The sequence below is a fragment of the Phyllostomus hastatus genome, unplaced genomic scaffold (genome assembly GCF_019186645.2).
Source record: "Phyllostomus hastatus isolate PE091 unplaced genomic scaffold, TTU_PhHast_1.1 phas_contig_304, whole genome shotgun sequence".
In the NCBI taxonomy this organism is placed as follows: Eukaryota; Metazoa; Chordata; class Mammalia; order Chiroptera; family Phyllostomidae; genus Phyllostomus; species Phyllostomus hastatus.
Window position 1 is genome coordinate 1,295,805 of NW_025333845.1, and position 25,399 is coordinate 1,321,203.

A 25,399-nucleotide genomic window follows, 5' to 3' on the forward strand; every position below is an offset into this window, starting at 1 on the left:
GCTACCTTCTCACCTGCATCTTGGGCCCTATTAAAAGAAAACAAATGTAAAAATCTCTACTAGCATTTGCAGAAATACTTCATTATTTATTCATGCATGAATTTCTTGTTCAAAAACTTACTTGTTTTTCTCATTTACTAGGCCTGGGAATGTGTTTGGTATCAGGAAAGCGCAGTGTTTGATCTCTTGAAGTTCACATTTGATACCTAGTATAAAGGTGAAAAACTGTAGCTAATTTGATACAGAGTTTCTTTCTGCATCTTGTGGGACTATGGATGCAAAATGATAGGAAGAAAGATATACTGATAGATGGATAAGAAATAGGTAAATATAGATGATATAGATAGATGATTAGATAGATAGTGAATACATATGTACAGGAATGTAAGTATTCATGATTTGTAGTTCATGGATATAAAATTTATAATGCCCAAAGCTTGTCTATGTATTGTTTATCATTTCTCCAATGCTGTGTTATACATTCACTTTTCTTCCCTCACTCGATTCTAACTTAGCATGAACTGTTTCCCTATTTCCTATGCTATTTCAAACATCCCTAACCATGGATAACAGAGTTTTACCTTGCTTTCCAAATGTTTCTGAGAGGATGGACTTTGAAAACATCATCTGACATCTCTCCTGGTCCAAAATTTGCGGACAAGGAACAGGCATTTATACTTACGCAGTAGCCCTGCTTCCAATGGGATGGGGACTGTAGTCTCCCTGGGTCCTTGAGGCATAGACTAAGAGATATTCACTAGAGAGTTCTCCCTCCCTACACTGGCACTATAGGACAAGTGTCATCTGCTCTTTTTTTTTCCTCTTGAGACTGTATTTTTTCTGCTTTCCTAACTAAAATGCTAAGTTCATGATTAATGCCTGAGCTATTGAAATGATTATATGGCTTCTTCTTTAAGGAAATACCCCACCAGTCTCCTGTTTTTGTTCTATATCATCTCTGCTGTAGCTTAAATCTGATATGCATATAATTCCTTGCCTTACTCTTTAGATATGAACTATTTAGGTAAAAAACCAGTATGCAACAAAAAATGTGGTGTAATGACTCAAGAATCTGGAGAGAAAGAAGTTCAATAAGGTGAGCCTAACTTTTTACTCATTATTAACCCACCAGATGTTTAATGATTTGGGGGGAAAGAAAAGAGACTGATGACGAGAGAAGAGTGAGGCCACTCGGATACAGCAACACTGCAAAGTTTAGCTTCAGATAAGAGTCTTAGGTGACCCCAGGCCCCAGACATATAAGTGAAGAGACTAGGTTTGGATCATGTACCCTGCTTACTGCAGTTTCCAAGTTGTTTAAATCAATCTCATCCATTTGAGCCACCCCAACTGAGACACTGTGTTTTGTACAGAAAGTGAGAGCCTTCCTTGGTAAGCTTGTCCTAAATTCATGGCATATTTAATTTGTAAGCATGATAAGTATCTGATTTGTTGTTTTACTCTATTAAGTTTTGAAGTTTCTTATACACAAGTACAAAATAAAGAGAAAATTTTCTACCTTAAATTATGTTTCACCTTAATGAAAGGCAAAACATGTGTCATTGGTTTGAGAGCCATGCATAGAGATGACTTGTGGGTCTTAAGGAGACTGAAAGTGACAGCAGAAGAAAAGTGAGAAAGACAGAATTGAGCACTTAAGAAAAGGGGATGCTTTGTACAGAGACATAGAAAGTTTGGTCAAGCTGTTGCCTTCAATAACATGGAAAGCAGAAAAAAATTATAATGGATTGTGATTTAGCTAAAGTGATCAGCAGGCTGAATGTCAAAAGTGTCCAATAGTTTCTTCTATCTAGACATAATAAAAATTGGATAGAGACAAATGAGTGAAGATTGAATTACTTGGTTTTCAAAACATTTGAAGGTGTTTTTGTACACTAACAATGAAATATCAGAAACACAAATTAAGGGGGTAAATCCCATTTGCTACAGCAACAATAACAAAAAATAAATAAAGAAACTAAGAATAAACCTAACCAAGGAGGTAAAAGACCTGTAGTCAGAAGACTATACAACACTGAAGAAAGAAATTAAGGAAGACACAAATGGGAGCATATACCATGTTCATGGATTGGAAGAATTAACATCTTCAAAATGTCCATACTACTCAAAGCAATTTATAGATTCAACACAATCCATATTAAAATACAATGGCATATGTCACAGATATAGAACAAACATTTCAGAAGTTTATATACAAACATAAATGACCCTAAATTGCCTCAGCAACTTTGAGAAAGAAGGACAAAGTGGGAGAGATCATAATACCTGACATCAAACTATATTACAAAGTCACTGTAGTCAAAACAGTATGGTACTGGCTTAAGAACAGACACATGGATCAATGGAACAGAATAGAGAGCCCAGAAATAAACCCAAGTCTCTATGGCAACTTCATATTGGACAAAAGGAGCATAAGCATAAAATGGAGTCAAAATAGCCTCTTCAACAAATGCTGTTGGGAGATTTGGACAGCTACATGAAAAAAAGGAATCTTGACCACTAACTTAACACCATACACAAAAATAAACTCAAGATGGATAAGGACTTAAATATAAGTCATGATACCATAAAAATCCTAGAGGAGAACATAGGCAGGAAAATTTCAGTTATTCCACTCACGATATTTTCACCACTATGTCCCCTAGGGCATGGGATATAAAGGAGAGAATAAACAAACGAGACATCAACAAACTAAAAAGCTTCTGCACAATTAAAGAATACATCAGCAAAATGAAAAGGGAACCAAATATATGGGGAAATGTATTTGCCAATGATACCTCAGGCAAGGGTTTGATCTCCAAAATATATAAAGAATCCATATGACTCCACACCAAGAAGACAAAATATCCAATTAGAAAATGGGCAAAGGACCTGAACAGACACTTCTCCAAGGAGGACATACAGAGGGCCCAGATATATATGAAAGGATGCACAACATCACTAGCCATCAGAGACATGCAAATTAAAACCACAATGAGATACCACTTCACACCAGTCAGAATGTCCATCATATACGAGTCAACAAACAATAAGTGTTGGAGAGGTTGTGGAGAAAAGCAAACCCTGGTACACTGGTGGTGGGAATGCAGACAGGTGCAGCCACTGTGGAAAACAGTATGGAATTTTCTCAAAAAAACTGAAAGTAGTACTACCTTTTGACTTGGTAATTCTATTGCTGGGACTATTCCCTAAGAATCCTGAAACACCAGTTCAAAAGAACCTATGCACCCCAATGTTCATAACAGCACAATTTACAATAGCCATGTGCTGTAAACAGCCTAAGTGCCCATCAGTAAATGAGCGAGTCAGTGATCTCACCTATAGGTGGAACCTAATCAACAAAACAAAGAAGTAAGCAAAATATAACCAGGAACCTTGAAATAAAGAGCAAAGTGGTGGTAACCAGAGGGGAGCTGGGAGGGGATAACAGGAAAAGAAGGGGAAGGGTCATCAAGGAACAAGTATAAAGAACCCATGAGCAAAGCCAAAGTAGGGTAGGATTGAGGGTGGGAGGTGGGTGTGTAGGGCAGGGGAGAGTGGTGGGGAGAAACTGGATACAACTGTACTTGAACCACAATAATACTCCTCCCCAGAAATAAACTGGTATATTTACACAATGGAATACTACATAGCAGAAAGAAAGGAGGAGCTACTACCCTTTGCAATAGCATGGAGGGCACAGAAGAATATGATGCTAAGTGAAATAAGCCAGGAATTGAAGGACATATACCATATGATCTCACCTATAAGCAGAACCTAATCAAAAAAACAAGCAAGCAAAATAGAACCAGAGACATGGAAATAAAGAATAAACTGACAGTGACCAGAGGTGAGGGGGAAGGGATAATGGGGGAAAGAAGGGAAAGAGTCATCAAGGAACATATATAAAGGACCCATGGACAAAGACAACAAAAAGGGGAACATTGAATGTGTAAGGTGGTGAGTGGGTAGGGCAGGGAAAATGGAAATAAATGTGATTGAACAAGAGTAAAAACTTTTAAAGCCCTGGCTGGCGTAGCTCAGTGGATTGAGCACGGGCTGGGAACCAAAGTGTCCCAGGTTCGATTCCCAGCCAGGGTACATTCCTGGGTTGCAGGCCATAACCCCCAGCAACCGCACATTAGTGTCTCTCTCTCTCTCTCTCTCTCTCTCTCTCTCTCCCCCCCCCCATCCATTCCCTCCCCCCAAATAAATAAAATCTTTAAAAAAAAAGAATAAAAACTTTAAAAAAAATAAATAAATAAAAAATGAAAAGTTATGTAAAGTAGCCAGGATGCTTTTTAAAATTTATTTCTTTTTCTTTTTGATGCTTTTTAAAAGATTTTATTGATTTAGTTTTTAAACTTTTAAAATTATTTTACTGTTGTTCAAATACAGTTGTCCTCATTTACCCCCCACCACTCCCCACCACCCCAGACATCTCCACCTACCTCCCCAGCTTCCATCCCCCCCTTGTTTTTGTCCATGTGCCCCTTATAATTGTTCCTGAAAAACACTTCCCACCTTTCTCCCCATTATCCTCTCCCACCTTCCACCTGGTTATTGTCAAATTGTTCTTAATTTCAATGTCTCTGGTTATATTTTGCTTGCTTGTTTGTTTTGTTGATTAGGTTCCACTTAAAAGTGAAATCATATGGTATTTGTCCCTCACTGCCTGGCTTATTTCACTTAGCATAATGCTCTCCAGTTCCATTCATGCTGTCTCGAATGGTAGAAGCTCCTTGCTTTCTACTCAGTAGTATTCCATTGTGTAAATGTACCATTTTTTGATCCATTCATTTAATGATGGGCACTTAGGTTGCTTCTAGCATTTGGCTATTATAAATTGTGCTGCTATGAACATTGGGGTGCATAGGTTCTTTTGAATAGTTGTTTCAGGATTCTTAGGGTAAAATACCACCAGCAGTGGAATTGCTGGGTCAAAAGGTAGTTCCATTTTTAGTTTTCTGAGGAAATTCCATACTGTTTTCCACAGTGGCTGCACCTGTCTGCATTCCCACCACCAGTGTAATAGGGTTCCCTTTTCTCCACAACCTCTCCAGCACTTGCTGTTTGTTGATTTGTTTATTACGGACATTCTGATTGGTGTCAAGACCACTTGACACCAGATCCTATTCTGGTTTTAATTTGCATGTCTCTGATGGCTAGTGATGTTGCACATCCTTTCATATATATCTGGGCCCTCTGTATGTCCTCCATGGAGAAGTGTCTGCTCAGCTCCTTTACCTATTTTTTAATTGGGTTGTTTGTCTTCCTGCAGTGGAGCTGTGTGAGTTCTGTACATATTTTGGAAACAAAATCCTTGTCCAAGGTATCAGTGGCCAATATGTTTTCCCATATATTTGGTTTTCTTTTCATGTTGCTTATGTTTTCTTTAGCCATGCAGAAGCTTTTTAATTTGATGAAGTCCCATTTGTTTATTCTTTCCTTTATGCCCCTTCCCCTAGGGAATGTATTGGTGAAAATATTGCTGGGTGCAATATCTGACATCTTCCTGCCTATGTTTTCCTCTAGAACTTTTATGGTGTCAGAAATTGTATTTAAATCTTTTATCCATCTTGAGTTTATTTCTGTGTATGGTATGAGTTGGTGGTCGAGTTTCACAAGGAGCTACCCAGATCCCCCAACATCATTTGCTGAAGAGGCCATTTTTGCTCTATTTTATGCTTATGGACCTTTTGTCAAACATTAATTGACCAAAAAGGCATAAGTTTATTTCTGGGATCTCTATTCTGTTCCATTGGTCCATTGTGAATTCAACATGCAATGTTTATTGATGAATTATGAAGAAGACTTTTATGTACTTACTGACTGTTAATGTGTTTTAAAATACATATACAACATTTCTCTATTTTCAATTGAGTAATTTGACTCATTTTACAATTAAGTTATTGTTTATATATTTTGATGTAAATTCTTTATCATACACATGATATATAAATATTTTCTCCCAGACTGTAGCTTACTTTACCGTTTTATTATTAGTCTTTGGAATAAAATATTATTTTAATTTTAATAAAGTCCAATTAATCATTCAAAATATTTGTTTGCTATTGTAGTCTTATCTGTAAAATCTTGTGACCAATATTATAATTTATTTTTAAAATATACTTTTGGTTCTTTAATTCTTTGATCAATTGTAGGTTAATCGTCTCTATGGTTTAAAGTAATGGTCTAAATCCATCTTTTAGAATGAAGGTACAGAATGTCTCAATCCAATATTATCATTAATGTACATATTATTAACTTTAGATAATAAAACCTGCAACTCAAAGATAATTAATGTTATTGGTCTCAATATTTTTCTTTGTCTTCCTTCTTTTCTACTTGGTTAGTCATAAGCAATGTACTTTTTACACGGCAGGAAACAAGAGTTCTATTTAGAACTTCCAAGATCTCTGACTACTTAGCTATCTGTCTTGAGGAAAATCCTCAGAACTCTCTCTCTAATCTGCTTGGTTCTGACCCCATAGATTACAGGATTGAGGGCTGGTGGAACTACCACATATAGATTGGCCAAGACAATGTGGGCATATCGGGGAATAGTGTGGCCAAAACGGTGTGTCAAGAAAGAAAAAAAGGCAGGTACAAAAAATGCTGAGATAACACCAATGTGTGAGCCACAGGTGTTGAGGGCTTTGAGCCGAGCCTCCCAAGAAGGCAGGCAAAAGACTGCATAGAGGATCCTGGCATAGGAGAGAATAATTAGGAGCACATCCAATAATAAAAGAGAAATGTTGCCAAGGCCAAACAATATATTCACTTTAATGCTATCACAGGCCAGACGGGCAATGCCCATGTGCTCACAGTAGGTATGAGGGATGATGTGATGCCCACAGAAGGGCAGCCTCAGGAGAAGAAACACCAGTGGGGCCACCATGCACAGGCTCCGCAGAATAGCGAAGCCTGCAATAATGCTAATGACTTTGCTGGTAAGTATCATGGTATAGCGAAGGGGTTTACAAATGGCAATGTAGCGGTCAAATGCCATGGCCACCAACACAATGCTCTCCATAACAGTAAAGAAGTGGATGAAGAACATCTGGGAAAGACAGCTTTCAAAAGAGATCTTCCTGAGGCTGAACCAGAAGATACCCAGCATTTTGGGGATGGTGGCTGTGGACAGGCCCAGGTCAATGGAGTCCAACATGGCCAGGAAGTAGTACATGGGCTCATGGAGACTATGCTCAGTCTGGATCACAAACAGGACAGCAGCATTCCCCAGGAGTGCAACAAGATACAGGAATAGAAAGGGGAATCCAATCCAAACATGCACATCTTCTAGCCCTGGGATGCCCAGCAAAAGGAATGAAGAAGGATGGAGCTGGGTGTCATTAGGGATAGACATTCTTTCTGCCACAGGTGGCTGTCATGTGTATCAGAGACAGTTATTGACTTCCCTTAGTGATTCTTGCTCCAATTCTTTTTTTCTCAGTCTCCTGGAAAAAAGCAAAATAACTTTGTAATATTCATGTTCTCCCACTCAATGTCATCAAAACTTTCTGCAATCCTTACCTGAACATCAGAGGGCACTAGGAATTGAGTCAGTCTCACTCTTCTCCACATCATTACCATTCATAAAAGGTTGAACAAGAAGAGAGAGGTAAAGAATGTCAATCAAGCTGATACTCAAAGTAAAGAGTAGGAATAATAAAGGATTTGTTTTGTGTATCTTGTGATGTTATACATATTGCTTTTATTGCACAGAAAAAATACCTGAGCATATGGAATCGGACCCATTTTCTATTGGAAAAATTGAGGACCATTTATATATGCTCATGTACATATATATCTATACATAAGTATGTATAGATTTGTATGTATATATGTATATACATTTGACAGTATGTATACCTCTATATTATTCTAAAATCAGAAGCCCCAAACTTAGCTGTTGAGCTTATTGGAAACAATTATTGACTTCCCATTAGTGGTTCCTGCTCCTCTGTCCATTTGACCTGATTCCTGGCAGAACACAAAAAAGCATTTTAATCCCCTTTTGTTCCTATTCAGAAAGGAGGTTAAACAATGATTTTTTCAACAACACTGTTTTATACTTAAAATCTTTTGAGAGACTAATCTTAAATATTCTGATAAAAAAATGAATCTATAAATTGCTTTGGGTAGTATGGACACTGATGATATTAATTCTTCCAATACATAAACACAGGATATGCTTTCATTTATTTGTGTCCTCCTTAATTTCTTTCTTCAGTGTTGTGTAGTTTTCTGAGTAAAGGTTTTTACCTCCTTGGTTAGGTTTATTCCTATGTATTTTTCTTGTTGCTATGGCAAATGGGACTTTTTTCCTGATTTCTGTTTCTGATATTTTGTTGTTGATGTACAAAAATGCCTTCAATTTCTGAATACTGACTTTGTATCCTATTGTTTTGTCAAATCCACTTATTAGGTCAAGCAGTATTTTTGTGAAGTCTATAGAGTTTTCTATGTACACTAATCTGTCATCTGCAAATAGTGACAATTTTACTGCCTCCTTTTCAAGTTGGATGCCTTTTATTTCTTTTTCTTCTCTGATAGCTGTGGCTAGAACTTCCAATGCTATGTTGAATAGAAGTGGTAAAAGCAGTCATTCTTGTCTTGTTCCTGATTTTGGAAAACTTTTGGTGGGAATGCAGATTGTTGTAGCCAGTGTAGAAAACAGTATGGAATTTCCTCAGAAAAGTAAAAATGGAACTGCCTTTTGACCTGGCAATCCCTGCTTGGATTATATGCTAAGAATCCTGACACACCAATTCAAAAACACCTATCTACCTCAGTGTTCATAGCAGCACAATTTACAATAGGCAAGTGCTGGAAACAACATAAGTGCCCATCAGTAAATGAGTCGATCAAAAAGCAGTGCTACATTTACACTATGGAATACTACACAGCAGAAAGGAAAAAGGAGTTACTACCCTTTGCAACAGCATGGGTGGATCTGGAGAACATTATGCTAAGTGAAATAAGCCAGGTGGTGAAAAACAAATACTCATAATCTCACCTGTAAGTGGAACCTAATCAACAAAACAAACAAGCAAGCAAAGTATAACCAAAGTTATTGAAACAAAGAACAAACTGACAGTAACCAGAGGGGAGGGGAATAGGGGATTATTGGGGAAATAGGGGAAGGGCCACATGGACAAAGCTAAAAGGGGTAGGATTGAGGGTGGGAGGCATTGAGTGGTTGGGGGGGGGGAAATGGAGACAACTGTACTTGAACAAAAATAAAATATAAATAGATTAATAAATAAATAGGAAAAAGGAAATGATACTTATGTGATGTGACAGGAATGATAGCTAAAACTATGTTGGTAATCATTTTGTAATGTAGAAATTCATTAAATCAATATATTCTACACATTGAAGTTATATAAGATTAGGTGTCAATTATATCTCAATTCTTTTAAAAAATGAAGGAAAAAAGATTCAATGCACTCTTCACATTCTGCTAGCCTCTTCTGAACATCATGTGGAACCAAGAATACAGACAGGCTACCCTGATACCTCTTTCTTTGATAACATAACAATCTACATAAGGAAGAACAAACAGAAGAATAGTCTTCTCGCATTAATGGAGATTAAAACTCTGGAGCATAGCCATAAATAAATGGAAAGAATAAATTTGATATATGATAGTATTCCACATATTTTTTGCTTAATATCCATTAAGATTTCATTGGTATTAGTAATCTAAACTATTCTCCTATTAGGAAATCTAAAAACTCCAAAATGTAGAGTGCATATCACTGTGTGCATGAGTGCATGTGTGTGTGTATGTTTATGCATTTTTATGTGTGTCTGTGAATACTAGACAGCCTGATTCTTAGAGAAGAATAAATGATTTATCTTTGTTTATTCATATGCCTGAAAAATTTCTGCCACATAAAAGTTCTCAGTTTAAAAATGTATAAATGGATTGGTTGATTAAGAAGAGACAGAACAGGTAGCAATTTTATGAAATTAATAACAGTTTAAATCATAATTTGCTTCTGGAAAAATAGTTCCATCAGATTTAGAAGACCAGTAATAATAAGAAGAGATAAATGACAAATAATATTTGGTAGTTATGGTAAAATATGAATTGAGAGATCACCTTAATCTAGATAAGTGTGCCATTTAGAAAGTTCATAAGTAATCACATCCAGTAAAGAAATTGTCCAGATATAAGTCAGGTGGAAGAGGGAGACTAAATATTATGGGCTAGGCAACTTTCTAATGTATTTATGCTTTTTATTCATGGGGAGAGGGAAGAATCATTTAGGATATGCTAAAATTTAGTTCTCACCAAGATTCTATTTTAGTTGTCACATCTTTATGTATGAAAAGATGAGTTATCAAGTAATTTTGTGTTATAGCACTCATCCAGAATATGTGGAAATTCTGAACATATAGTAATTTAAACATCTGACGCAAATGGGGAGAAGCTTATTGCTGTATAATTTATTTGGGAAAATTAGTCATACCAAAGATGTTACAGTGGTAGAATGCAATGTGTACAATTATGCAGAAATCTTTGATTCAAATTTAGGAAAACTTGGGTGTTGGGGGAAGTCAGGGTTAAGAGCTTTCCATCAGATATAAAAGTAAGAACATCCTCCTTTAAACTCATGTCAAGGGAAATTCCTTTCTAACTGCACATTTGAAACCTGTGACGATCAGCAATAATGAGAGATAATTTCACAACTTGGAAAATTCTATCAGGAAATGTATATTGTGTATATGCCTTTGTATGTGTAGAGTTGGACTGCTAGGGTTGGGGAAGAAACAACTGAAAGTTCTCAATTTTGTAATTTGAAAATTATCGAAGACAGTATTGTGTCTTTAACTAGTGAAGAATATATAACTTAAGTGGAGAAGTGACTCCTCTATGTATCAGAATTTATTTAGCAATTTGAATAAAAATTTCCTCAGTCAAAGAGATGACTGAGTAGCAAGGGAGATAAAATTCTAAAGATGATATTTGAAAATTGCATTGTAAGTACTATGTAGAAGTATGCACACTGTTGTAGGTGAAGAGGTGGGTCAACAAAAATTCCAGGGAAGAGGTTAGGCTAATACTAAGACAAAGAAAAAAATAAATTTCATTCTAGGTGGAATGAAGAGCAAGAACAAAGTGAAAATAAAATCACAGTGACCAGTCAAGACATAAAAAGGAAATCTGTTATCCTCTCAATGACCTCATCCAGAAATTCAGTAGATTGATGACCAGACTCAACTGTCTGGTGTCTTGATCACTCTTGGTGTTTCATAACAGCAGAAACTTTTAAAATAAAACCTGGTTACACTGCAAGAATATCAACTTATTCCATTTCTTTATGTTCATTTTCTAGGAGGGCTTGAAAATTGGTACTTCCCTCCTCTCTGAGGGAACATTTCCAGTCGGTAAACATTTATAAAGTAACCAATCATGAATCATTCTATAATGTATACTGACCTATTTATTTCAACTTATATTCATATATCCAATCTCTACTGGGGTTATCAATAAGACTTGGTCCTTCGTACCTATCTGACCTCCTACCTGTTAGGTGCTACCTGGGATTAAGTATATACAGCTACCCAGCAGTCATTTCCTCAATGTGGTATCTTCTCACTCTATGCTATTCCGCCAACCCCTACCACACATCAAATACCCACATTCCCATTTCCTGCAACTGATGATCATAAGCGGGGGATATAATGTATGCTTTCTTTCTCATCCTTGCTTAATCTGAAGTCTCATGGCCATCCGTTCATCTTTTTATCAGATGGTTCAACATCTTAGACTTAGGTCTTATTTTCACAAAAGTCTATCCCTCAGGGCCATGTTTCATGATTTGCTTACTAATGACTTCATCTTTCAAAGCATTTTTATCACCTTTACTATGCTTAACACAGTTCTAGAAAATAGAGAAAATTAGTTCTTGTTTTCCATCTTTTTATTTACATCTGTGTGCCTACACACAAGGTTAGAAACGATACCTACATTGATACTGGGTATATTGGTGTATCTCCTTTCATATCAGCTTTCACCTTTTCATTTGTATGTAAGGTTATGCACAGTCATAGGTCTAATACAGGTAGATAAAAGTGTAGTTTCAGGAGCTGATGAGTGTGCATTTTCTCTTCATCTTGTTTGCCTTATTTTCACTTTTGCTCCATCTCTCCCTGCTATCTTGGTATAAGATTACAACCTTTTGCTATTTTTACAACCTAACCATAATATGACTTACCTTGGTCTCCAAATCTCTAAGAAAACTCCATTAACATTTTCTTGCCATGCCCTTTATTATGCCGAACAGAAGGTATTTATGTTTTTATTACAATTCTACTTCCCCCAGGGATGAAAACTACTAGTGTCTTAAAGATACAGTCTCAGAGAACTGTCTTTATCTAACCTATCTGGAAGTTCTCAGGAAATTCCCTCACAGGATGCATCTTTATTTGTTCTGACTCAAAACTCACTGACTGTGGACAGCCTTTTCCCTGGGCTATTAATCAAAACAATCAATAGAAATTGTTTAACATAGTAACTTTTTGAAGCGAGGATGAAAGTTGGAACTAGGAACAGACTGACCAAATAACTTTTTATTGTTGTTGAAGTACAGTTTCTCCATTTTACCCTCTCCACTCCCCCTGTCCTACCCATCCCTCCCTCCCACCCTTAATTCTACCCTCTTAGGCTTTGCCCATGGGTCCTTTATACATGTTCCTTGACTGACTAAAAATATAAAAGCATTGACTGGTGTGGCTGAGTTGGTTGGGTGTTGTTCCCTAAAGCAAAAGGTCATAAGTTCAATTCCCAGTCAGAGCACATGTTTGGGTAGCTTGTTCTATCCCCAGTTGGGGCATGTACAGTAGGCAACTGATTGATGTTTCTCTCTCACATAAATATTTCTCTCTCACATGAATGTTTCTCTCTCTCTTTCTCCCTCCCTTCTCCTCTCTCTAAAAACAAATAAATAAAAAATCTTTTAAAAAAACTTAAAAGACAAACTTGGGGAATAAATTGACCACACAGAATTAAGCGACACACACGTAAATGACTATACATGGGTCCAGTGAAGATGTGAGAAATCTCTAATCTGCCATCTCTGGTTGACTTTGAGGGAATAATATTAAAATATTGAATGTGGCTCATTCTACTAAAAAATATATGGTAAATTCAAAAAGTTGTTTCACACACACAGAGTGAGGTTTATTGTTTATGTTATAGAATGTACATTTTTGTTGAAAATTTTTGAGTGGCATTGGTTAATAAAATCATACAAGTTTCAGGTGTATAATTCTATAATACATCATCTGTATATAATATGTTCACCATCCCAAGTCAATACTCCTTCCATCACCATTTATCCCCTTTTTACTCTCGTCTACCTCCCATGCTGTCCATCTTATAATCATCATAGTGTTTTCTCTATGAGTTCTTTTCTTTGCTAATCCCTTCACATTTCCTACCCTGTACATATGTTTAATAAGAAAACTTCAGAAAAATCTCTCTAAGTCTATAGATAAAAATTCTCAACAAAATTTTAGCAAACCAAATCCAACATCATCTTAAAAAGGATTATATACCATGACCAAGTGTGACGGTCTCAGGAACACAAGGTTTGTTCAATATAACAGAATCAATTGATGCATTATATAACAGTAATAAGATGAAGGGTAAAAAAAAACATGATTCTCTCAACTGATGCAGAAAAATGAACAAAATCTAGCTCTGTTTTGTGATAAAAAAACATTAAACAAACTAGAAATATAAGAAAACTCATTTAACATGATAGAGGGTGTTTATGGATAAAAAAATCTACAGTTCATCTCATATTCAGTGATGAGATTGAAAACTTCCTAAATCACAGGCAGGAAAAGGTTGTCTGCTTTCACCTCTGCTATTTAACATTGTATTAGAAGTTCAAGCCAGAACAATTAGGCAAGAAAAAGTCACTCAAATTAAGAAAAAAAGAAGTAAACTATCCCTATTTGTGGATGACATAATCTTATACATTAAAAATTATATAGAATTCACAAAAAATATTAGAGCTAATAAACAAATTGAACAAAATTACACAAGATCAACATACAGAAATTAGTTGCATTTCTATATACCAGCTATAATCAATCTGAAAAAACAATGAAAAAACAATTTTATTTACAACAGCACCAAAAATAATAAATATTTTGGAATAAAGTTAACCAAGGAAGTGTAAGATTTATATACTAAGAGCTATGAAACACTGCTGAAGTAAATTTTAAAATACCTAAATAAGTGGAAAGTTATCCTGTGTTTGTGGATTAGAAGACTTAATGCTGTTGAAAATTCTTCCCAAAGTGACCTATGTACTCAATGTAATCCTTATTAAAATTTTAATGTCCTTCTTTGCAGAAAAGCAAAAGCTGATTCTAAAATTCATATGGAATAGCAAGGGGCCCTGAATAACCAAAACAATCTTTAAAATAAAAAAATAGAGTTAGAAGACTAACACTTTCTTACTTCAAAACTTATTACAAAACTATAGTGTTCAAAAAAAATACTGGCATAGCAATAGACTTTCAAAAGAATGTAATAAGATTGTGACTTGAGAAATAAATCCATATGTGTATGGTTAATGATTTTTGACAAGGGTGCCATGATCTTTCACTGGGGAAAACAATATTCTCAAAATGGTCATTTTATCCACATAAAAAAATAAAGCTGGAACCTTAACTCATACCATATACAAAAAATAACTCAAAATAGATCAAAGGCTTATTTATAAAAATTGAAAAAATAAAACTCTTAGAATAAAATATAGGAGTATATCTTCATGACACCAAAATCAGCAATGATTTCTTATATTGGACAACAAATGCAAAGCAATGAAAGAAAAATACATAAATTAACCTTCATCAGAATTAAAAATTTGTGTGAATCAAATGACACTATCAAGAGAGTGTTAAGGCATAGATAATGGGAGATAATCTGAGGATAATATATCTGATATTAGTCACCAGAATAAAGAAATCTTATAACTTAACAATATAAAGACAAACAATTCAATCTAAAAAAAATGAGCAAAGAATTGAGTAGACATTTATTTAAAGATGTATCAAAAGACTATCATGCCCATGAAAAAATGCTTAACATCATTAGTTATTAAAGAAATGCAAATCAAAAACTCAATTAAATACCATTTGGCACCCACTAGAATGAATTGGATTGGAAATAATGAAAATCAAAAAGTGTTAGGACATAGAGAAATGGGGACCCTCATACGTTGCTGGTGGAAACGTAAGTCAATGCAGGCACCATGGAAAACACTTCTTCAAAAAGTTAAGGATGGAATTACCATATGATCCAAAAATTCCACTTTGTGGTAAAAATACCTAAAAGAACTAAAAACTGATGTTCAAACAAACCTTGTACAATCATGTTCACAGCAGCACTATTGACAATAGCCAAAGTACGAAAACAACCCAAATGTCCACTAACTGATATGGCAGAAAAGTTAACTATCCTTACAATAAAATATATTGTTTGGCCATAAAAAGAAATGCAGTGCCGACATATGCTACAACAAGCAAACAACTTAGAAACAGTACGCTAAGCAAAAGAAGCTAAGTACAAAAGGCCATATGATTCCATTTATATGAAATATCCAGAATAAATTCATAGAGGCTGAAATAAGATTAGTAGTTTTCATGAACTAGATAGAGAAAAGATGAGGGATGATTGCTTAATGTGTATAGGGTTTTCTTTTGGAGCAATGAAAATATTTTAAAACTAGTGGTGATAATTGCACAATATTTTGAATGTATTAAGTGCCACTGAACTGTGAACTTTCAAATTGTTAAAATGGTCAGTTTTGTGTTATGCAAGGTCTGTGTGGGAAAAGTCTGACCATTGTTAATATAACAAGAATGGTTTGTGCAACATACATGTAACCTGGCAGTCAAGAGAGTGGACTGAAATGTGCTATGTGAACAATGACAACTTCACTGTGCTAGTCAGCAGGGGCAATAAATGCTGTTGAGTGAGCATGTATACTGTGTGACCATCACATTCAAAATGATTGAGCAAGTAGAGCAATGAATCTGCATCAAATTTTGAATTGAGCTTGAACATTCCTTCCTGGAAACTATTCAGCTGATTCAGAAGGCCGCAGCTATGGGCACCTGGTAATTGGCAGCTTCATCATGCCTACTCCTGCATCACATCTTGTGCAGAGTTTTTTGGTGAAACATAAAAGCACCCAGGTGACTCAACTCCCCTACAATCCAGATTTGGCACCTTGCAACTTCTGGCACCTTCCCAAAACTAAAATCACATTTGAAAGGCAATACATTTCAGACTGTGGATGAGATTCAGGGAAATACAACAGGATAGCCGATGGTGATTGGAATAACTATGTGAGGTCCCAAGGTGCCTCCTTTGAAGAGTACTGAGGTATCATTGTCCTATGTATAATGTTGCTTGTATCTTGTATCTTCTTCAACAAATGTCTCTATTTTTCATAGTGCATGGCTGGATACTTTCTGGACAGGCCGTGTATATATTTTATCACAATAAAAAAAGTTGATGGTTATATAAATGTCCGACAGAGTCCAAAGGGTTAGTGCAAGCAATTCATACACTAAAACAGAGATGGATAAGGAAGGAGAGAGAAAGATACAATGTGACCTGTCATAATATTATGTGAAATAAAAACTAAAAATTGACCAAGTAGCAGGCAGCAAGGTTCACTGAGATTTCCCTAGAGCTACTCCTTAGCTGGTTCTATGAGCAAAGGGAATTTCTATTCATTTCATTTTAATTTCAATACCTTAGACTCTGATACCTAGAGACTTCATTACAAATTCTCCCTCAACGCATACACACAAATACATTTTTTACCACCTCTTAGGGTGTGTTAAGGCTTTGTTATAAGATATATATATATATATGGTACAGCATGTTCTGTGTTAACATGATATATATATATCATGTTATATATATATATATATATATATATATATATATATATATATATATATATATATATATATATATATAAATTTTCAAGAACTGAATTCACAGCTGCTACATGACTTCCTAAGACAGAAGACAAGAAATTTGGTAAGTATTTTTGATCAGTGAGTCTATGCAAAGTGTGCTTAGGATTGGAATTTGGATTCACAGAAATTGAGTTAAAACCTAGAGTATTGGGGTAGGGAATAAAATGGCACAGATCATTAGTCTTGGGAGATACAGCAGAAAGACTAAGATGTGAAGAATTGGAGGAAAATATCTGCTGGGCACCTATGATATTTCACATATATAACCTCATTTATCCCACTCAATAACAATCTGAGGTAGATAGTACTATGCTTAGTCCTAAATGAAACTGAAACACAGAACATGATGTACCATATTTTGCCATGTATAACACACACATTTTTGCCCAAATTTTTGAGGGAAAAATAAGGCTGTGCGTTATACATAGGTATAATGCATACATACCATGGGTATATTAATGGGTATAATAATCCCATGAATAATGGAGTACAAAAACATGGATGCGCATTATACATGGCAAAATATGGTAACTTACCTAAGGTCAAGGCCAGGAAGAATAGGATCAGGACTCCATTCCATGCCACAATCCCAGTAATATTAAATACTGTATGCTTGTGATTCTTTTTCCTACACATGCTACTGCCTTCACAGTGAGAGACACAAATTGGAAAAAAAGCCATAGTAGGCAAATAAAGATAGATAATGCGTTGAGTCAGCACTCCCTTATACTTACTGAACACATTGCACAGATATTAAAAAAGGCACAATAGGGTGACCAGCTGTTGATATCTCTCCATGCTTCATACTTCAAAGGGATTAATCTGAATCCACATTTAATTATTGGAAGAGCTGAATTTATGGCCAATGCCATGGCCCAAGATGAGGCATGTGATGAAAAGCATAGTTATAGCAATATTAAAAAATTTCTTTAGAACTAAATGTGTACATCTGTTATAAAGAACTTGGCATTGCCCAGAAAGCATACTTGGCCTTTATTATAGGATTTTAGGTGGTATTGGCTACTCTAGGTCCTTTCATTCTTCCCATCCCTTATTTTTCTTTCTCCCTCCTTTCACTATTTCCACTGACAAGTTTACTAAAACAGGTCCTGATCAGTGTCACAAAGCCTAGTTTCAAACTAATTTTAAATTTTGTTTATTTTTTATTTGTTATTAAATTTATTGGGGTGACATTGGTTAATAAGATAATGATTCTGCTTATTAGCTTTGTAAGCAATGGGAAGTCAATTAACTTATCCAGACCTTTCTCTTCCACAAACCAGATACCAAGCAGAACTTGTGCCATGGATTAGTAGGGAGAAATACATAATATATGCAAATAATGGTTAAAAAAAGTCTGAAAAATAGTAGGTACCTAATTAATTAGAGCTATTATTAGTATTGTGCTAGTGGTTATTATTACTATCAATTTTATTTATCTCCTAATGGCATTTATATCTTGAGGAAGAGGAGAGTTAATGTATTTAGTTTGAACTAAATAATTTTCAGAGAGACAGTGTTAGCTTCTATGCTTCATTTGAGAAGCAATACTGGGATTATTTATGGAGAACTAGAAAAGGAAAAAGAATCCAAGACCTTCAGAGAAATAATCTTAATATCAGCTGTTTGGGGATGTTTAATATTTATTTCTATTGAATTTATCAGGGTAACATTAGTTAATAAAATTATATAAGTTTCAGTGGTACAATTCTATAATACACCATCTGTATAGTGTATTGTGTATTCACCACCACAAGTCAAGTCTCCTTCTAGCACTATTTATCCCCTCTTTACTGTCTTCTAACTCCCCTCACCCTGCTTTCCCTCTGATAATCACCATACTAGTGTCCTTGTCTATAGGTTTGCTTTGCTTAATCCCTTCACTTTTTCAATGAGGCTGCCAACATCTCTTCCTTCTAAGAGCTGTCAGTCTTTTCTCTGTATCTATGAGTCTGTTTCTATTTTGTTTGTTAGTTTATTTTGTTACTTAGATTCCACATATAAGTAAAATCATATGGTACTTGTCTTTCTCTGATAGTCTCATTTCACTTTGCATAATACTCTCTAGGTCCATCCATATTAACACAAGAAGTAAGATTTCCTTCCTTTTTATAGCTATGTAGTATTCCATTGTGTAACTGTACCAAAGCCTTTTTATTAACTTTTATTGATTTATTGTGGTGGCATTTTATTTTTAATTTTTATAGATCTAACAGTGGATAAATTGTCCAGTGGGGACCAGTAATCCTTTAATAAGGACATCTCAATCAGCCTGCAGAAGAATGTCTTCTTCCAATGTCACTGAATACCACCCTTCTTCCAATGTCACTGAATACCACCCTTCTTCATTCCTGTTGCTGGGGATTCCAGGGTTGGAAATTGCACAAATCTGGCTTGGCTTTCCCTTCTGTGTAGTGTATCTGATTGCTCTTGTTGGAAATATCATTATTCTCTTTGTTATCTGGACTGATCACAGCCTTCACCAACCCATGTTCTACTTTTTAGCCATGCTGTCAGTAATTGACCTGAGTCTCTCTACTGTTACCATCCCTAAAATGCTGGGTATCTTTTGGTTCAAGCTTCAGGAGCTGTGCTTTGGGTGCTGTGTTGCTCAAGTCTTTTTTATCCACTTTTTTACAGTCATGGAGAGCATTGTACTTCTTGCCATGGGTTTTGATCGCTATGTGGCTATTTGTAACCCACTCAGATACCGCATGATCCTCACCAACAGAGTCATTGGTATGATTGCTCTGGTGGTAGTTCTAAGAAGTTTATGCATGATTGCTCCCATTGTTTTTCTCCTTCTGAGGCTACCTTATTGTGGACATAGAATCATCCCTCACACCTATTGTGAGCACATGGGAGTGGCACGTCTAGCTTGTACCAGTATTAGAGCCAATATCTACTATGGTCTTGCTAATATTTCTATCTTGTTTCTGGATGTGCTTCTGATCATTACCTCCTATGCTAGGATTTTATATACTGTCTTCCACCTCCCTTCCCAGGATGCCCGCTTAAAGGCTCTAAATACTTGCAGCTCCCATATCTGTATCATCTTGGTGTTCTTTGGTCCAGCTCTCTTCTCCTTCCTCACTCATCGTTTTGGCCAGAATATTCCCCAGTATATCCATATCCTTCTAGCTAATCTCTATGTGGTCATCCCCCCTGCCCTCAACCCAGTCATTTATGGGATCAGGACCAAGCAGATCCAGAAGCAGGTACAGAGCCTTTTTCTTAGAAAAAAATGAGAAGTAACTGATTCCAGTTATGGAAGTATAAAGTCTGAGCAGACTTAAATTTGTAATAAAATTAATAAACTAGAACCTACCCAGTCTTCTCCCATACCTCCCCATAGAAGTTCTCAAAATGAGGGTCTGCTCTGGGCATCCCCCTTCTCCTAAGCCTCAGGTTTCAGACTTCAGCACATAATGTACACATATTTAAAAACTACTGTCTGCCTGTTTTGGTCTCTTGGGTGATAACTGGCCCAAGTTTGGCCGTTTTGGCAGTAGATGGTCAGGAGGAAAGGATTAAGAGAAATTACTTCCATAGCTACAAAGGGTGAAAGGCTGTTTGTTCCTAAGCTAGAGTTGCCTGGTCAGCCCAAGAAAAAGCCACAGCTTTCTGGTCATCTTAGGTCAGGATTGCCAGGTTCCTGCTCCTGCCTTCCACTCTTTAACCTTTCTCTTCTGTTCTGGGCAGTAGAATAGCAATCTCCCCACCTACCCTACCCTCTGTGTCCCACAGGCAGTAGTAGCATGGTGCAGCAAAGTCCAATTTGACACAGCACCACATGTTAAAGTTTTTCTTTTTCTAAATACCAACACAATTTTGCTGAAGTTACAATTTTAGAAAATTAGCTGGGCCTCAAAACTGCTCCCAGCTTTTTTCAGGTGCACCTGGATCTCCACAATCTCTCAGGGCTGCCTGTATTTCTCCCAGAACTTGGGCATGGGCAGAGGCCCCCTGGGGTACATAGAACCCAAGAGAGTCTGTGGTACAGTCCTGTACTCCTTGAATATTGTGTATAATAGCCTGTCTCTACCCTTGTCTCCAAACTCCCTTTTGCCTTCCTCAGGTTTGATATCTGGGAGCTTTGATTATCCAGAGGAAATTAAATATTTTTATATCAAATTATATTATAATAAATATCGCCAAAAGCTTTCTTTAAAAAATTTATTTTACCAGAATTAATTGTGAAAGATATATATTTCTTGTATTATATATATAATTGGCTATACTTGTTAGAGACGTGTGTTTTTGTGCATCTGAATGTATACCTGCAATGATATTCATTATTGACCTCTGGCATAAAATGTCATACAAGAGAAATTTTCAAAGAGAAGCACTTGATTCACTGAAGGAAGAATTTAACATTAATCAACAAAACAAACAAGTGAGCAAAATAGAACAAGAGACATGAAAATAAAGAACAAACTGACAGTGACAGGGGGAGGGGATAATGGGAGAAAGGAGAAGGGTCAAGTAAAAGAACATGTATAAAGGACCCATGGCCAAAGCCAAAGGCTGGGGAATTGAATATGGAAGGTGAGGGGTGGGTAGAGCAGGAGAGAGTAGTGGGGGGAAATGGGACAACTGTTACTGATAAGGAAGGAAGGAAGGAAGGAAGGAAGGAAGGAAGGAAGGAAGGAAGGAAGGAAGGAAGGAAGGAAGGAAGGAAAGAAGGAAGGAAGGAAGGAAGGAAAAAAGGAAGAAGTAGGTAGGTAGGTAAAGGGAGAAAGAAAGACTGTATGATGTTCTAGATTTCTTACATACAGAGGTTCAACTAGAAGTCACATAGCCAATGACAACTATGAAGAAAAATGCAGCCCTGGTTGGCATGGCTCAGTTGGTTGAGCATCATCCCACAGAGTGAAAGGTTGCCAATTTGATTCCTGGTTAAGGCACATGCCTGGTTGTGGGCTGGGTCCTGGGTTGGGTACATGTGGTAGGCAACTAATTTATGTTTCTCTCACACATCAACATTTCTCTCCCTCCAATTCCCCTCTCTAAAAATATAAATAAATAAAATCTTTTTAAAAATGCAAAAAGTTTCTATAAATAATACAAATAATAAACTACTGCCTAAAAATGAATAGTATGATTTTTACTGAAGTGTATACAAGCAAAAGATGGGAATTAGACTAGTTTGGGGGTTTTTTCTTTCTATGCTCTCAAGTTTCTGATTCTAGGAAGTTTTTCATAAGCCTGCCTCTCATTTTATACACTCTCATTCTTGAACTAGTAAATTTAATATTGTGTCTTCTGTGATGGCCATTTTTTTCTTGGAGTTTAAAAAATGCTTGTGGAACAAATGAAAATTATATGTGAAATTAAATTGATTATTATAAAAACTTGTGAACATGTTAGTTCTTATTGTTTCTCTAGCCCATGTCCCCCCACAGAAACAAATATTTGGCAACCATTCAAGGACAACAATGCCTGTTGGAGCTTTGAAATCCAGGTGGGAGATTGTAAACCCCATGTAGAGCCCATGGTGGAGAATGACTGCTTTGAAAAGGGAGCCAATAGCAAATTAGTTGACAGTGGTCCTGCCTACACACTGGACACAGCCCTGTCCCCTGTGAACTCAGCTCCAGTCCCACTTGTATGTGGCCCTGTCAATAGCTGCTGCTACCAAGGATCCCAGGAGGTGTTATGCCCATCTGTGCCCCCTATAACAGGCAACAACCTGAAACCTGACAGTGATCCCTAAAACAGTCTTATGACCTGATTCCAGTCTCACTCTACCACACACCAGAGGCAGTTCTGCCCAAATAGAGACCATCCCAAAGACTCAATGGGAGCATGCTAAGAGACCTATCTGCACCCATCTGCAGCCCTGGTAACAAGTCTGCCAGCTGTGGAATGACTGCAAACCAGATGATAGTCTTAATACCTTGTTCCAGCTCTACCCAATCTTGATCTCAGAGGTAGTCCCATCAGTTCAGGAACCCAGCAGGAAAAGGACTTTACCTGTCAATACCAGGCTAAGAACCAGAAGTGGGATGTCTGTTCCTTCAAATACACATACCAACCCAAAGCTACATGGATCACAAAGAATCAGACACACATGACACCAGCAAAGGAAACTAATAAAGCTCCAATAACTGATCTTAAAGAAGGGGACATCCATCAACTATTTGACAAGGAATCCAAAATAATCATCTTAAAGCTCAGTACACTACAAGAAGAAAAAAAAACAGTCAACTAAACACAATCAGTGAAACAATATATAGGTATGAAATGAGAAGTCTGACAAAGGAATAGATATAAAAATAAGCCAAACAGAAATCCTGAAGCTTAACAATATCCTGACTAAACAGAAAAATTCAATAAAGATAAAGAATGTGGTCTATATGTGCAATGGAATATTATTCAGCCTTTAAGAAAAAGAAAATCCTGCTATTGCAACAACATGAATGAACTTGAGGACATTATACTAAGTGAAATGTCAGTCAAATAAAGACAAATTGCATAATCACTCATACAGAGAACAAACTATTGTTGCCAGAGGGGAGAGGGGTTAGAGGGTTGGGTGAAAAGAGTGAATGGATAATGAAGTACAAATTTTCAGTTAAAAATAGTAATAGAGATGTAAAGTACAGCATAGGGAATATAGTCAATAATATTATAATAACTATATATGGTGTCAGGTAGATACTAGACTAACCGGGGAGTTACTTTATAAATTAGATAATGTCTAACCACCATGCTGTATACCTGAAACTAATATAGGGGTTGAGAAAAGTGGGTTTACAGTTCAGTATATGGAAAATAATACAATAATTAATAAGTAATAATACAAGAATAAACTCTGTATTTCAATTACTCACAACTGTAAAACTACTTTTGCCCTCTGTTGTCAATTGTAATTTACATTTTTTAGTTAAAATATATATACTGCATAATCTTGGTTTTATTTGGATTCTTTAAAAAAAAAACTCAACTTACAGTAACAGAAAGTAGAATGACAGTTATCAGAGGCTGTGGCATGAAGAGAAAGGGGAGGTGGTGTCAAGGGCCAGGGGAGAGGGATCATGGGGAGTTTACTGGGTGGGTACAGAGTTTCAGTTTCTGCAAAATAAAAGAAGTTCTGGAGATGGATGGTGGCCATGGTTGTACAAAAATAAGTACACTTATTACTACTGAACTATACACTTAAAAATGGTTAAGATAGTAAATTATATGTTAAATGTACTCTACCAAATAAAAAATTGAGAAAAATGGTAAAGACAGAAACACTAAGCCAACGGGGGAAATGTGCATGTCATAATTGCAGTCCACACAGATATGAGGATACATGAGACACAGACATCAGATCCAGCTGACTTGTACAGAATACCACCATGGAGGCCATGGTAACTGAGTCCAAGTTGAAGGAAAGTGGAAAGGAGCAGCAGTTATTTCATACATAGGATCTTTGATCAACAAAGACAGGGTAGTATTTTAAAGAGGAATGAAATAGAATTAAAATTTAAAAGGTTGATTGGGTATTAACTAGGAGACTTTGATAAGAATGGTGTTTATATTTCATTACATAAAACCTATTGTGTACAATGGAGAAATGAAGGTCATAGGAAAGAATTTTAAGAGATTAGATCATATGAGTCTTGATTTGTGAAGGTAAATGTTGGCACAGTGGGGAGGAGGTATACCATGAGGGAGTGACCAGAAACCAGGGAATAGATTTCTCATTAATTGAAGAGAGAAATAATTAAAATGAGAACATATCAGATGTAACCAGACTCTCTTTTGGACCATAGATCACATTATCTTCTCTCTCATGACAACTTGAAATTGTCTGAACTTATAAGTAAAAAATAACTGGAAAAGAAAAGGGGATTAAGAGGTAGAACTTTCAGTTAAAAAACAAGTCACAGCATAAGGAATATAGTCAATAATGTTGCAGTAACTATGCACAGTGACAGATGGTTACTAGACTTATTGTGGTGATCACTTCATGAGGTATATATATAAATGTTGAATCACTATGTTATATATCTGAAACTAACATAATATTGTATGTCAACTATATTTAAAAATAAAAATTAAAAAAAAACCTGATTGTCTCATGCATTCAATTGTCCCTTGGTCTTTTTCTATTTGTATTTAGGAAAACCACAATTTATGGCATATCCTGTTACTAGCAGGTCTACTCCATCATTATCCAGGAAGAGAGACTCTAGGAAAGCTCTAGGCTTTGAGCTCTACCTGAATTTTGTTTTCTCATGAGGATGTGGAGTTTTCATTACTGTCTGCCAAAGGAGCTAAAGCACAGGAAAGCTCTTCTCCAAAGAATTTATCTGTTTATTATTAGTTATAGATTGGAGAGGAGAATTGTGCTGAGTTGGAAGAAAATTGATGC

The 25,399-nt window shown here is 36.1% G+C and overlaps 2 protein-coding genes across 2 annotated transcripts; one reads left to right on the plus strand and one right to left on the minus strand.

Moving 5' to 3' along the window:
* Positions 1-6,427: 6,427 nt before the first annotated feature.
* On the minus strand, positions 6,428-11,995 carry LOC123819280 (olfactory receptor 52E8). The gene is made up of 2 exons (XM_045839581.1): positions 11,983-11,995; positions 6,428-7,374 (listed from the first exon to the last, which is right to left on the minus strand). Exon 2 carries the CDS (start codon positions 7,367-7,369, stop codon positions 6,428-6,430), a length of 942 nt encoding a protein of 313 aa, XP_045695537.1. The 5' UTR covers positions 7,370-7,374; positions 11,983-11,995.
* A 7,318-nt stretch (positions 11,996-19,313) lies between these two features.
* On the plus strand, positions 19,314-20,279 carry LOC123819284 (olfactory receptor 52E8-like). Its single transcript, XM_045839586.1, has one exon. It carries the CDS (start codon positions 19,314-19,316, stop codon positions 20,277-20,279), a length of 966 nt encoding a protein of 321 aa, XP_045695542.1.
* The last annotated feature ends 5,120 nt before the right edge of the window (positions 20,280-25,399 follow it).